This window comes from Hyla sarda, chromosome 4, assembly GCF_029499605.1.
Source record: "Hyla sarda isolate aHylSar1 chromosome 4, aHylSar1.hap1, whole genome shotgun sequence".
Taxonomy (NCBI): domain Eukaryota; kingdom Metazoa; phylum Chordata; class Amphibia; order Anura; family Hylidae; genus Hyla; species Hyla sarda.
This window is the reverse complement of record NC_079192.1, coordinates 324,377,842-324,393,180: the sequence shown is the minus strand read 5'-3', so window position 1 is coordinate 324,393,180 and position 15,339 is coordinate 324,377,842. Positions and strand designations below refer to the sequence as shown.

The window sequence follows — 15,339 nt, the reverse complement described above, 5'->3', positions numbered from 1 at the left end:
ACAACTCTCAGCAGTCACCGACAGCCAACGGGCATGCTGGGAGTTGTAGTTATGCAACCACCAGATGCACCACTACAACTCCCAGCATGCACTTTAGCTGATTGTGCAAGCTGGGAGTTGTAGTTACACAACAGCTGAAGGTACACTTTTCCATAGAAAGAATGTGCCTCCAGCTGTTGCAAAACTACAAGTCCCAGCATGCCCATAAGGGCATGCTGGGAGTTGTGGTGGTCTGCCTCCTGCTGTTGCATAACTACAGCTCCCAGCATGCTCTTTTTGCATGCTGGGAGCTGTTGCTAAGCAACAGCAGGAGGCTGTCACTCACCTCCAACGATCCTCGCCGCACAGGTCAGTCCCTCGTCGTCTCCGCCGCCGCCGCTGCTCCTGGGGCCCCGATCCCAACAGGGGCGCCGGGGATCGGGTCCCCAGCACCCGGGGTGCACGTCCCGCACCCGCTCACGTCCTCCGGAAGAGGGGCGGAGCGGGTTGCGGGAGTGCTGGCTCTGGCTGTTCGGGGCCGTGTCTGAAGGCCCCGATCAGCCAATAATTCCGGGTCACCGGGTCACTGGAGACCCGATTGACCCGGAATCCGACGCAGATCGCTGGACTGAATTGTCCAGCGATCTGCGGCCATCGCCGACATGGGGGGTCATAATGACCCCCCTGGGCGATATGCCCCGATGCCTGCTGAACGATTTCAACAGGCATCGGGGACCGGCTCCGCTCCAGATGGTTGCGGGGGGCCGGTAAAACACATGACGTTCTCATACGTCATGTGTCCTTAAGGACTCGGAAATGGAGACGTATGAGAACGTCATGTGTCCTTAAGGGGTTAAGGACTCGGAATGCAGGGCGTATCCATACGCCCTGCGTCCTGAAGAGGTTAAAGATGAAGTTACAGATCTGTGAGAGCCAGAAATATTTGCTTGTTTGTAGGTGACCAAATACTTATTTTACAGAGGAATTTACCAATTAATTCATTAGAAATCCTGCAATGTGATTTACTGTATTCTTCCCCCCCCCCCATTCTTTCTCATAGTTGAGGTATACCTATGATGAAAATGACAGGCCTCTCTCATCTATTTAAGTGGGAGAACTTGCACAATTGGTGGCTGGCTAAATACTTTATTGCCTTACTGTATTAAGCCACCCTAAAAATAATCTTAATCCTTCCAGTACTTATTAGTGGCTGTATACTACAGAGGAAATTCTTTTCTTTTAGGATTTATTTTCTGTCATGACCACAGTGCTCTCTGCTGCCAACTCTGTCCATGTCAAAAACTGTCCAGAGCAGGAGAAATCCCCATAGCAAATATATGCTGCTCTGGGCAGTTCCTAAAATGGACTGAGGTGTCAGCAGAGAGCACCGTGGTTGTGATAGAAAATAAATCCCAAAAGAAAAGAATTTCCTCTGTAGCATACAGCTGCTAATAAGTACTGGAAGGATTAAGAATTTGTAATAGAAGTAATCACCAGTTGATTTAAAAAAATAAATAAAATAGAGTACCCCTTTAAGGCCTCTCAACAAACTTGACTGATTTACTGGTCGGTTATAAATTGCATTTTGTGTGTTTATTTGGAAAATAAACAATTATTACAACTTTAACTCTACGTTGCACAACTCTACATTACTTGTCAATGTTCTGATGAGTAACAATGTGATACAGTTTAGAATTTTATGTGCCTTCACCATAGTCTAGCTCTTAAGAGTAGATGCCATGAGACAAGTTAAATGTTTAATCTCATAAGTGATGATTTGCCATGGGGATCATTGCTTTGACCTATTTGATGAAATGCACAAAAGACTTAGAAAATGAAATTCTGCTTTTTGCAGAGAATACAATAGAAATACTTACAATGATACTGAATGTATTAAACTGTGCTCAATGATGTGGCAAGTAAAATTCAAAGGAGGAAAAAGTATCCATTTTAGGAATTGAAACCTCATCATGGAGTATATAAAAACCTATAACTTTTCCTGATATTTTAGTTTTAAAGACATATCTTTATCCTTAAGACATGTTTTATTTATTTTAACTTCTTTGTGTATAATTAATACAATATCAAAAAAATTTACAATGGTCAAAAAAAACTAATACAAATTTAAAATACATTAAACCCCTTAAAGGGGTGCTCCGGCCCTGAGACATCTTATCCCCTATCCAAAGGATAGGGGATAAGATATCTGACTGCAGGGGTCCCGCCCCCTCCCATAGACTTGCATAGCAGGGGCGTGGCGTGACGTCACACGGGGGCTGAGTCGTGACGTCACGATACTCTGGCCCCGTGGTCGGCACCCAGCATTTTGTGAGCTGGCAGCGCGGCATGCAGCTCAAAGATGTGGGTGCCGAATGCAAGATTGCGGGGGTCCCCAGTGGCGGGGATCTTTTTGCGCTATGATCTAAAGTTTTTCTTGCTACCATTTTTGTTTTGATGGGACTTTTTGATCGCTTTTTATACATATTTTTATGATAGACAAAGTGACCAAAAACATGTAATTTTGGACTTTGGAATTTTTTTTACGTGTACGCCATTGACCGAGTGATTTAATTAAGATTATATTTTTATAGTTCGGACATTTACGCAGGCGGTGGTACCACATATGTTTATTTTTTAAATGGGAAAAGGGGGGGGGGTTATTCAAAATTTTATTAAGGAAGGGGTTAAATCATACATTTTTAACACTATTTTTAAGTCCCCATAGGGGACTATAACATTCAATCTTCTGATTGCATACACTGATCATGCTATGCCATAACATAGCATTGATCAGGGTTATCAGCGCTTCGCTGCCCCTGCCTACTGAGTAGGCATGGAGCAGCAGATCAATGATCAGACAGCAAGGAGGCAAAAGAGTACCCTCCCGCTGTCCTCTCAGCTGTTTGGGACATCACAGTGGTCCGGAACAGCCCGCTGAGCTAACTCGCAGGTGTTTTCTCCTGTTTTATACATCGCAATCAACTTTGATCATGGTATCTAAAGGGTTAATACCAGGCATAAGCCCGACGATGTCCGGTATTAGCAGCGGTTCCTGGTTGCTGATAACAGCCGGGACCCACCGTGCTCAGCGTCCTCAGCTCCTGAGTGTGCTTCATGTAACAGGACTCGGCAATGTATGTAAATATATGTCCATTGTCATTAAGGGGTTGAGCTTCTTTGAACCAACCACCCCAAATTGCAAGTTAGTTTTCCCAAAGTAAATGGTCACTGTGAATAATGTATGGTGGACTAAAAATCCAACACATGAAATTTGGTCTGAGTAAGAGGGTGGTCTCCTCAAAGAGGTTGTCTTTTTGAGAGATTTCACCATATGTAGACCAAGACTGTACCTACAAGTAGAGAGCCAAAAGAACAAAAAAGAAAAAGCTAATAAAGAAAAGATGGAAAGAACTGATTAATTTGATCCAAAGATTGGACAATACTCACCTTAATCGTTAGTTTTGTTCTATGTACTACACACAATAATGTAATTTAGCCATACGACTTCTTCTGATAAATTTTGTGTAGAATCTGCTTCAACCAATTTGGAAATATTTATATGGGCCACCAAAAGAATAGCAGGGTAGATCTGCTGTTAGTGTTTAATTCTTAGACAGTGTAAACATAGACTGGATAGTCTAAGAATGGACATGGTTTTTGGTATGCAGTGTTGCATATTAATCCATGCCCTTGTGGTGACCCAGTACAGGAGTTGCTCTCCTGTACCTTTTCTGTCCTGTGTGGCGGACTCTATTTCAGAGCCCCCTGAGTCCACCTTCATTATATGTGCCCTAAATGGTTATCAAAACCGAATGACCAGGGAGTCAGGAGCTTGTCTGGCGCAGAGAGGAACCATCAGGCAGCCAAGTAAAATCAATGGATTTATTAGATGCAACGCGTTTCGCTGCACATGCGCAGCTTCATCAGGCTGTGCATGCGCAGCGAAACGCGTTGCATCTAATAAATCCATTGATTTTACTTGGCTGCCTGATGGTTCCTCTCTGCGCCAGACAAGCTCCTGACTCCCTGGTCATTCGGTTTTGATTTTTCTCTTACCCAGGAGGGCTGCAGTGGACCTTCTTCTATATCTCTTCTGCACTTTACCTTGTTGTGTGTGGGCGCACAACCAACTTTGGTAAGCGGCTTGGGAATTACCGTCCCCTACCCCCACCAACAAGATCTACTGATCCCGCACATGAGGCGCCTTCCTCCCTCTCTCTAGATTACCCTAAATGGTTATGTGACCTATGTTATTTATTCATTTGTATGTATAATGTTCCTATGCCTTTAAATGTTGTAACCAAGTCCTGTGTAACCAGGGACGGTGTCAGTGCCCAGGTGACTTGTGTGGTGACCTACGGGACCCCTCCAAATTGCTCCCTTATAAACCAAGGGAGGAGCTAGCTAGCTAAGTCAGTCTAGAGTTTGCTGAGGTGCTGTCAAGACCTGAGAGTGTCTGGTGTCCTAAAGAGACCCAAGGCCTAACCACACAGCCACGCTTCAATCACCAAGGGCCCCTTCAGGTGAGCGTCAAAGCCTGGTAAGCAATCACAAGGGTGAAGCCTAGTCAGTCATAATCAAGTCAGTCTAGTCTGCTAAAGTCACCGTGGGTCTGCATAATTCAGCCCAAGTCCACATCAAGTCCCAGCGAGCCCGCAAGTCTCCTAAGTCACTGGTCATCTCCTTAGGCCTAACTGAGCTGTAAAGACTATTCCATCTGTCTGCCTCAGTAAAGCTGCCATTGTTCCATAACTTTGCATCGGAGTGATTATTAACCCCGCCTCTAGCCCAGGAACCAGCGGCCATACTTTGTGTGGTGTAGAGGATAACCATGCCCTGGCATCACAAACACAAGGGGTTAATGCCATCTGCCCCTAGGGTAATAATATCTGCCCTCCATCGCACCCTCACCCTCACCACACCCTATTACGCACACCTTATTTTCATAAGTGGTGGACAAATTGTCTACAACACATAAAATGTGATGCACAGCATGTATGCCAGTTTTGTTTTTTTGTAGTAAATTATGCAATAAGTATAGCTGATTTTGCATAATTAATTGTATGCCCTTGTATGTCTGAACCCCTACAGAATTATTTTACTCCTTATAGAAAATTTAATCTATAAGGAATTCAATAATTCCATAGGGGTTCAGCTATACAGGGGCATACAATTAATTATGTGAAATCTTCTATACTTATTGCATACGCTGTAGTGTAGGGGTGGGAGAGTCAATCCTGTTACTTGTTATAGAAGATCAAATACTGGTTGCTAAAACTCAATAATTTAGCACATTCCCAGCATATTTGAAAAAAAAAATATATATACTATAAAGTACTAGAAGAAATTTTTGTGAATGTTCCATTTTATTGATACATGGGAAGATCTTATTATAGCTTTTTCCTATTCCTTTAATGAAAATTAATCACTTTTCCAGTTCTTTATGTCAAAAGAAGTTTTTTTTTTTTTTTTTTTTTATATATTGAATTGTGGTTATTTAGCTTAGATGGTGTCTATAGAGGTGCTAGACATTTTTAATATTTCTAATTAAAGAGAACTTATGGACAACCCTAAAAAAAATTAGATTTCCCTGTATTAAATGGCTTAAAGGGATGGATTATATAGCTAGGGGGTATGAATGTTGTAGATTGAGAGGCATGTATGCCTGATATACACCACTTGACTGTATAATCCCAGCCATCACCTAATAGTCACTTCCATTATTTAACTTACATTTTTGTCAATCTGGCTGAATCACAGAATTTTCGGACAAATTATGAACCCAGATATCTTGGAAATGGAAAGGTGCACCGAGAAACTGTAAAAAAAATGGTGTTATCAAGGTACCCTAAGCTATTAATGATAATGCATTTAATTTATTGGTGGGTGGGGGGGTCTTCTCTTTAACAGCTATTTTTATTGACTTTTCAGTATAAAAAATGCTAGACAGACTGTTTAGTTAAAATTGATTTTTATTTCTACATTCAACCATTCAGAAAATATTTGAAGAAGTGGTCGAAACACACGTGCCAGTTCCACTTTCTGTGCTTAGTTTCCCGTTCTGTGTAGGTGTCAGTTCTGCGGCCCACATTGTTTCTCTTAATACAGTATGTGGATGACAGATTTAAACTTTTTTTCTACTGCAGCCAATGTTTATGGTTTGTTATATGCACATTTATCTATATTAGTACAGTACTTGATTTTATGAAGAACAACTTTGTGCCTTTTATATGAACTAGTAGAATGTATTATCTAAAGATGCTTTCCCTTGTCTTGGGTACCACAGCACATTGGAGAAAGCAAATTTCAAAAATGAAGGGTGTTCACTTTAGGTAAGCTTTTCCATAGACACTTGTATCCTCCCCCTCCCTCCCCACGGTACTGTTTGTCCCCAGATATCATCCCTTCTTCCTCTACCACTCTATTCCGAAGCAGAATCTGCATGTATTTTGTGCCTAAATCCACAAGAATTAAACTCCAAAAACCGTATGTAATTGTTTTCAATAAGAATTAGCAGCTTATGCTATATGTCTCCTACTGATTATGTTCTATCCATGTTCCACACAGAAACCACGTTGGGTTGCTATGGTGCAAAGTAGACCCATGGTACTAATCCACATTTAAAGAGGTACTCCACCGGAAAACATCTTATCCTCTATCCAAAGAATAGGGGATAAGATGTCCAATCATGGGGGTCCCGCCACTGGGGAGCCCGGCAATCTCCACTGCGGCATCCCAGTGATCTGGCGCATTGAAAAAACTCTGCTCCGTGCCTGATGACTGGCGGCTACATATGCCACGCCCCCTCCATTCATGTCTATGGGAGGAGGCGTGACAGCTACATACTAGCTGTCAGGCCCCCTTTCATGGATATGAATGGAGGGGGCATGGCGTGAAATCACAAACATGAAAGCTATAAGCTGCCATCTTCCGGATGCCGCTTTTGCTGGCCAGGAGATTGTAGGGGTCCCCAGCGGTGGAACCCCAGTGATCAGACATTTTATCCTCTATCCTTTGTATAGGGAATAAGACTTTTTCCAGTGGAGTACCCCTTTAAAACTCCTAAGAAATCTATAATATTTCGGTAAAACTCCACATCAAAGTGTATGAAGTTAAGCAATTGATTTTTGTTCTGCATGCTGTGTTTTGTAATCCATTGTCCATGAGGGCCTTCAAAACCAAAGGCAGGAGTTGCTTCGGAAGTGAGAATATGACAAGAGAGGACGTAGCTATTATTATTTTTTTTCAAGATTTAGGGGGAAATGTATCATTCCTTGCACCAGCATAGAGTAGCATGTTGTTTGAACTCCCACTTGGCACAAAAAAATGACCACAAAACGGAGCCTGCACACAAAAAATTGTACAACTTTGCCACTCTGAACTAGCACAGGGATTGATAAATTTCCCCTACTCTGTTAGTTTAAGAGAATGCCTCCTGAGCCAATGCCAGTTTATGGTATGCTATACATGACTAATATATATAGAAAGTTTTAATGCAAATACAAATTTAGTAAAAGTGCTCATGTGTGAGAGAAACTATAGCCTTTAATGTTACCTGAACAATTCAAACCATTGTATGAATGTCATGTTGTAAGATGTAAAATATTTAATAGGAAAACCAGAAGTCACACATATAAATATACTGGAACTGTATTTATAATGGAAACTTTGGCCAGAATTCAAAGTGCTGACTGCTTGTATCATACCCACACTTCTGAAATATGACATCCAAGTCATTGACAGTCGCTGTAGAGGCTTCACAATGAAGACATTTATATTAGCGTATAGATGGCGGGTGATGAGTTTCATTCACAGTGTTGAATAGTATGTCACAGTACAAATCATCTCTCCAAGCAGTTTATATAGACGTATGTATTTTCTTTATTTTCCATGAATTTTATTTCTAAATATTTCTTTCAGGAGTCTGCATTTCATTGACACAACCATCCTTCAATTTCTAATGTGAGATTGCTTATCCTCAAAGAATTTGTGACCTAGATTTAGGTCAGTAAGGTCTCCATTGCCCTGTATAAGAAAACATCAAAGATTTTTACTTCATTACTGTGTTCGGATGGAGTGATGGCAATGATGTAACGGACTGCAGAACGTGCTCCTCGCTTGGAGCTTCAGCCTCAGTTTCCTTTAACATCGAAGTCCATATGATTTGTTTTGGGAGGTATTTAAGAAGCCACAGCCGTGCTCTGCAGGTCATGTAATCCAAACATATGGTACACCATCTGGGATAAGTCTTGCTAAATTTAAAAAAGAAAGAAAATTAGTATACAGGTTTACAGCGGGCGAAATAAGTATTGAACACGTCATCATTTCCTCACTAAATATATTTCCAAAGGTGTTAATGTCATGAAATTGTCACCAGATGTTGGTTACAGCATCTGATTCATATATACAGTATAACCCTTCTTTGAGGGGTTCTTAACCAGACCAACCTTTCTTTGACCACGTTCTTAACCAGACCCTATTTATGTGTGACATTATGGCATTATGCATACTTGGAGAAGACCTTCCCTATTGAAAACCAATTTTTTTAAATACAATTTTGGGTGGTCGTCTAAAAGTGGTTTCACTGTTTGTCTATATTGTGGTACTATGGCTGCTGTAATGGCATGTTTATCCAAAGGATAGGGGATAAGATGTATGATTGCAGGGGTCCCGCTGCTACTACCCCCGCGATCTCAGTGCAGCCCCTACCATTCTGTGCCGGGCACTGCCTCCGAGACGTGACATCACTCCACACCCCCTCCATTCATGTCTATGGGAGGAGGCATGGTGGCCATCATGCCTTCTCCCATAGACATGAATGAAGGGGGCATGTCATCACAAAGGGGTGTGGCCGTGATGTCACGTCTTGGAGGCAGTGCGTCTTGCAGAATGCTGGGGGCTGCACCGACTTTGCGGGGGTCCCAGCGACAGGACCCCTGCAATCATACATCTTATGTATAAAGCCAGAATACCCCTTTAACAATCAGAGCATGTCAAAAGTAGGAGAGTAAAAGAGGAGAAGTATATTTCTCTTACTTGGGTTAACTCTAAGGCTATGTTCACACAACAATGTCCACACAAAAAATTTCCATGCAGACATTACCCCTGAAACCTAACATGCCGGCACTTGGACCACTCAGGAATGCGCCGTCTCGGAGTTAGCAGAAAGAATAGACATGTTTATTCTTTCTGTGGACACCGGAATTTCAATTCCCATGCCAGATGTTTCCAGCACAGAAATTTTGCTATGTGAACAGTGCAGCAGAATCCCATTGCAATCAATGATATGCACACTTGCCTGATGAAGTGCCCGCTACGGGAAGGAAACGCGTTGCTTTTATGTGCTTTAAATAAATAATTAATGTGAATTTGAGGACTTTTTCTACCTAATTTATTGCCGTTTATGCGCCTGTGAAGATCCATGTTTTGCAATACCTTTGGCTTCTATTGAAATCAATGGGACTCTGCTGCTGCGGAATCTCTGTACGGAATTCCAGTGTGGAATTCCGCACAGAAATTCTGCTGTGTGAACATAGCCCTAAACCTTAAGCGTCTATTCGCACGGCATGAGAGGAGGAAAATGGAAGGGGTCCAGCTCCTGGGTAGGTAATCCAATAAAACTTAACCTTTAATGGCAACAAATAAAAACATGGAAAGTCGCCACAGAGGTGACGAGTGACATGTCACTTAAAAACAAGGGGGGGGGTGAAACGCCGACGCGTTTCGAGCAGTTGCTCTTAGTCATGGCGTTGGTACCTAGTCACACGGGGGTTTAAATACCCTCTGGCATATGGTCGGGTCCCACCGTGGAAAAAACTCCCCGCCTCCGTCCAGCAGGATGTGACGTGGCATAGGGAAGGTAGTCAGGAAAAAAGAAAGAAGGTGCGGCCAGGTAAGAACTGACTAGATGAAAAAAGATGGCCGATTAACCCATGCATAGCCCGCATGTCAATACATATTACGTGTAAAGGCATGCGGTACATGCGAACAATGCAGTGTAATAGTGCAGCGGCCGCTAGTGGGATATTAACCTGTCGGGTAATTGGCCTATCATATGACAAAAAGCGCATGTTGTGAATTAGCCTGTCACATAGAAAAAAGCGCATGTTGTGAATTACCACCTAAAATCCAGACTAGCAAGTAAATATATTCGTACACATGAAAGTTTAGCCCGTAACTAAATGTAACATGATAATAGGCATGTTTAGCAGTTAAGCAAGTTAGGTGCTTGAATGCGATATATAAAGGATACATATAAAGACATATAATATAACTGTCTGGAAAACATGAGAATTCATAAATATGTTTTAGTATACGGACACATGGGGACCTGTGGATAGGTATATATAGTAACAAAGGACAGGAATCACAACTTGAAATAAAACTCCAAAGATAAGTGAGTTTTACCATGGCCACAATAAGGTGGTGTATAAAAAAAAAACAAATAAGGCCGGAAGAAAAAGAAAAATGTATAAACTTTTTTGTGTGTACTGATTTAATAAAAATACATGAGATCATTTCTATAATTGAGACCCTTAGGAGCACGTGTTTCCATCCTTAGAATCCAAAAAGCCTCTCTTGTATGAAGGGCATGTAACCAATCACCCCCCCGTTTAGGACGGGGTACTTTTTCAATTCCTTGGATGGAAACAGTGTTACTTTTCCCTTCATGGTGCTCCACTAAATGCCTGGTCAAACCAGACATAGATCTGGAGGAAAAATTCGGACGAATAGCAAGATGTTCATATATCCTTCTTTTTAGTTTTCGTCCTGTGCACCCAATGTATTGCATACTGCATGCAACACATGTTGCACAGTATACAACATATTCACTATCGCAGTTAATAAAATTTTTTATAGTATAGCTAATGCCTGTTACTACTGACACAACCTGATGCGTGGAGGGCATTAAAGCGCATATATTACACCGTGACCTCCCACATTTATGGCTCCCATTGGAGTGGAGCCATGTATTGGCGGGTTTGTCGCCCGGTAGATCACTGGGTGACAAAATAGACCCCAGAGATCTAGATCTTTTGGCTACACATCTAACCCCTCCAGATAACAGTTTCGCCATGTCGTCATTTTGTAGCAGTACCGGGATATGCTTAGTGATAATATTTTTGATTTGATCAAAGTTTTGACTATAAGGAGTGGTGAAAGTAGGAATAAAGCACCCATCCTTATTTTCTTCATGTGACGGAAGCAAGTATTCATCTCTGGATTTGGAATCGGCAATGGCTTTTGCCCTGGCGAGTGTGGCACCACTGTATCCCCTCTGTTTCAGGCGTCCTGTGATGCCAGCACTTGCTAACTGATAGGATGTGTCATTCGAGGATGCCCTTTTTGCCCTTATGTATTCTCCTATAGGGAGATTCTTAGTGGTATGTGCAGGATGTCCACTTTGGGCATGCAAGATGCTGTTGCCCGCTGTGGTTTTGCGGAACATACTAGTATCAATTTTTAGAGTACGTTTATTCCCCACCAGAGTGACATCAAGGAAATGAATCGCTTCTTTTTCTCTGACCATAGTGAAGCGTAAATTCAAATCATTATCATTGAGGCCAGACAAAAAACCATCACTTTCATGTTCCCCCAAACCTTGGCATATTAGGAGGAGATCGTCTATATATCTGCCGTACCAGTAGATGTTGCTCTGGTACGGATTACAGGTGGCATACAGACGATGCTCCTCCCAAAACGCCATATAAAGATTAGCGAGGGAGGGGGAGAATTTTGCCCCCATAGGACAACCAGTAACCTGAAGAAAAAACAGACCATTGAAGGTAAAATAATTGTGTTGTAACAGAAAAGCCAGAACTTCAACTATATACTGTCTTAAACAGGGACTGTACTCAGTGTATTTGTTAAGATGATATGTTAACGCTATTTCAGCCTTGTCATGTGGTATGCAGCTATATAGTGATACCACATCACATGAGACCCACTCAAACCCACTTTTCCACTCAATTTGAGACATGGCGTTTAGGAGAGACTTAGTATCCCTAATATAGCCCATCGTTCTCTGGACCAGGGGCTGTAACATATGATCAAGCCAATTGCCCAAACGCTCAAGGAGCGAATCAATACCCGCAACTATAGGGCGGAAAGGGGGTGGGAAGACATTTTTGTGGGTCTTCGGAAGAGCATGAAAAACCGGTATTTTTGGATATTTGGGATTAAGGAATTCTTTTTGTTTTAGAGTGATTATATCAAGCATAACCCCATCCTCCAATATACGATCCAGTTTTGCTCTCACCACATTCGTGGGATCAGATGGAATTCTCTTATATGTTGTTACATCACCTAACATATTCATGATCTCTCTTTCATACAGGCTTTTGTCCAAAATAACCACAGATCCCCCCTTATCTGCTTGTCTGATGTATATGTGTGGATTATTCTTTAGATCCTGTAAGGCTTTGTTTTCCTTTTTATTGAAATTAGTAGGTGATGTTGATGTTTGTCTCTCTAGATTGCGCAAGTCCATTTCCACTCTGCGTTGATATATATCCATGGCCTCGACTCTAGAGTTGATAGGGTAGAAGCTGGGGTTTGTTGTGGAAAAAATGTCCTTCGTGGAAGTAATATCATTGTTTGTACTATTAGATGGAACTTGCAAATCCATGAGGTTTAAACATGTGATCTGATCTGAAAAGCTCGTATGGAGCGGTAAATTGGCTTTTCCTATTTGGTTCAATATAGAAGGTTTTGATCCATTTGGTTGTATTTCCACCATATCTGTATCACAGAAATGTTTCTTTACAGTAAGGGCTCGAATGAATTTATTGACATCCCTGATGGTCTGGTATAGATCAAAGGAATATAGTGGCACAAATCCTAGGCCTTTTTCCAAGACCTTCGTCTGTTGCTGGGTAATGGTGCATGCAGACAAATTAATAACAGTGTATTCATGAGATAGATTCTCAGGTGTATGCCCCATTATTGTCTCCTGTTTCTGGTCCGCATGCCGTCGGTGTTTGCGTCCCGCTCTGTGTTTCCTTGATCGTGTCTTTTTGGTTTGTATTTTCTCCTCTTTCTGGTATCCGGACCTACGTCGTTTTTTGAAGCCGTGTTATAAGATGAATTGTGTTGATTTTGACCAGCATGATTTTGATATCGGCCATTGTCTTTTTGCTGATGTCTAGTTTGACTCCGATCATCATCTGATCCCTCTGTACAGTAATCTGTAGTATCGTTATCTGATGACGTGAAACTCACATTTTTTGCGGCATGAGTGTCCGATTGATTATGATGTTTCAGTATTGATCTGGGTTTATACTCTTTACGTTGCCATGTATAAACTGTGTCATTTTGATAGTCATTTGTGTCCCTGGTAAATTTGATTTTTTTAACATCTGCAATAGCATCCTCCAATTTTGATAAATGTTCATTCATTTTGTCCTGTAATGTGACAAGCTCCTGAGATCCAGTATATTTTTCCAAGAGAATAGTGGTTTGATTTATGTTGTCCTCCAGTTCAGTCATGCGTTGCTGTTCACACTCTATGATCAGTTGCATGAGATCAAAGGAACATTTATCAAGTATCTTGTTCCACTTGGTAGTGAATGCCTCACTAAATACTGTAGTAGAGCGTTTGCGGATTCTTAGACCCCTTGGAATCATGTTTTTATTGCAATACTGCGTGAGTGTGGTGGCGTCCCACCACACCCGCAATTGTTGTGTTTTATATTGTTGTAATTCCTTCATAAGGGATTTAAGATCAGATGTTACATCCTGTTCTTGATTGCCAGAGAAAATGTTGGTTACACGTGTGCGTCTGTTTGGGTCATTAGACAGAGCTACCGTTTGGGAGTTGGTAAGACTAGCGGTACCAATCATGTCATCCATAATGAAGATGTAGTGAATAAGAATAGGTAAAAAGTTCCAGAAAAAATAGAATAGTGGAAGTATTAATTCATTCAGATGCTCAACATAATACAATACGATGGTCTTGAATGTTCAAAAAAATCATTGGAAGCACGATCTTACAGACGGCAATGTAGTAGAGAAACAAAAAAAGGGGGTAGATCAGCTCACCAAATCCATATGTGTCAAGCATCAGGCAATAGTCCCGGAGCACGGACGCAGGGAGCCGCCACTCCCCGTGAGACTGAGAGGAGGAAAATGGAAGGGGTCCAGCTCCTGGGTAGGTAATCCAATAAAACTTAACCTTTAATGGCAACAAATAAAAACATGGAAAGTCGCCACAGAGGTGACGAGTGACATGTCACTTAAAAACAAGGGGGGGGTGAAACGCCGACGCGTTTCGAGCAGTTGCTCTTAGTCATGGCGTTGGTACCTAGTCACACGGGGGTTTAAATACCCTCTGGCATATGGTCGGGTCCCACCGTGGAAAAAACTCCCCGCCTCCGTCCAGCAGGATGTGACGTGGCATAGGGAAGGTAGTCAGGAAAAAAGAAAGAAGGTGCGGCCAGGTAAGAACTGACTAGATGAAAAAAGATGGCCGATTAACCCATGCATAGCCCGCATGTCAATACATATTACGTGTAAAGGCATGCGGTACATGCGAACAATGCAGTGTATTACCCCTGAAACCTAACATGCCGGCACTTGGACCACTCAGGAATGCGCCGTCTCGGAGTTAGCAGAAAGAATAGACATGTTTATTCTTTCTGTGGACACCGGAATTTCAATTCCCATGCCAGATGTTTCCAGCACAGAAATTTTGCTATGTGAACAGTGCAGCAGAATCCCATTGCAATCAATGATATGCACACTTGCCTGATGAAGTGCCCGCTACGGGAAGGAAACGCGTTGCTTTTATGTGCTTTAAATAAATAATTAATGTGAATTTGAGGACTTTTTCTACCTAATTTATTGCCGTTTATGCGCCTGTGAAGATCCATGTTTTGCAATACCTTTGGCTTCTATTGAAATCAATGGGACTCTGCTGCTGCGGAATCTCTGTACGGAATTCCAGTGTGGAATTCCGCACAGAAATTCTGCTGTGTGAACATAGCCCTAAACCTTAAGCGTCTATTCGCACGGCATACTTTCATTCACATGGCGGAATTTCCACCTCAAATTAAAGCCCATAGACTTCTAATGGATTACGCACTCCCACTCACACTTCTGAATTTCTTCTTGCGGAATTCCACAAGCGGAAATTCAAAAGTGTTAATGGGGGTGCAGAATCCCATAGAAGTCTATGGGCTTTAATTTGAGGTGGAAATTCCGCCATGTGAATAGACCCTGAATAGGGCCTAAATGTTGGAGTTTGGTATGAGAAGGGTAAGTACCCTCTCTATCTTATCCACTGCATGTTGAGTTAATTAGGCACAGTAGTAGCTACATGGGAGAGTTCTTTAGGAGAAGGCTAAACCTTTCAGGTAGGGT

General features: G+C 42.0%; 1 protein-coding gene across 3 annotated transcripts in view; it reads right to left on the bottom strand.

Moving 5' to 3' along the window:
- Window positions 1-5,939: 5,939 nt before the first annotated feature.
- HRH2 (histamine receptor H2) overlaps window positions 5,940-15,339 on the bottom strand; it is a 128,533-nt gene continuing 119,133 nt past the window's right edge. For 2 of the 3 annotated variants that reach the window (XM_056574970.1, XM_056574971.1), the window contains exon 3: window positions 5,940-8,231. In XM_056574970.1, coding sequence (XP_056430945.1) covers window positions 8,030-8,231 — 202 coding nt within the window. In that variant the 3' untranslated portion in view covers window positions 5,940-8,029. The remainder of the gene's footprint in view (window positions 8,232-15,339) is intronic. The other variant, XR_008892814.1, reaches the window with a different exon arrangement.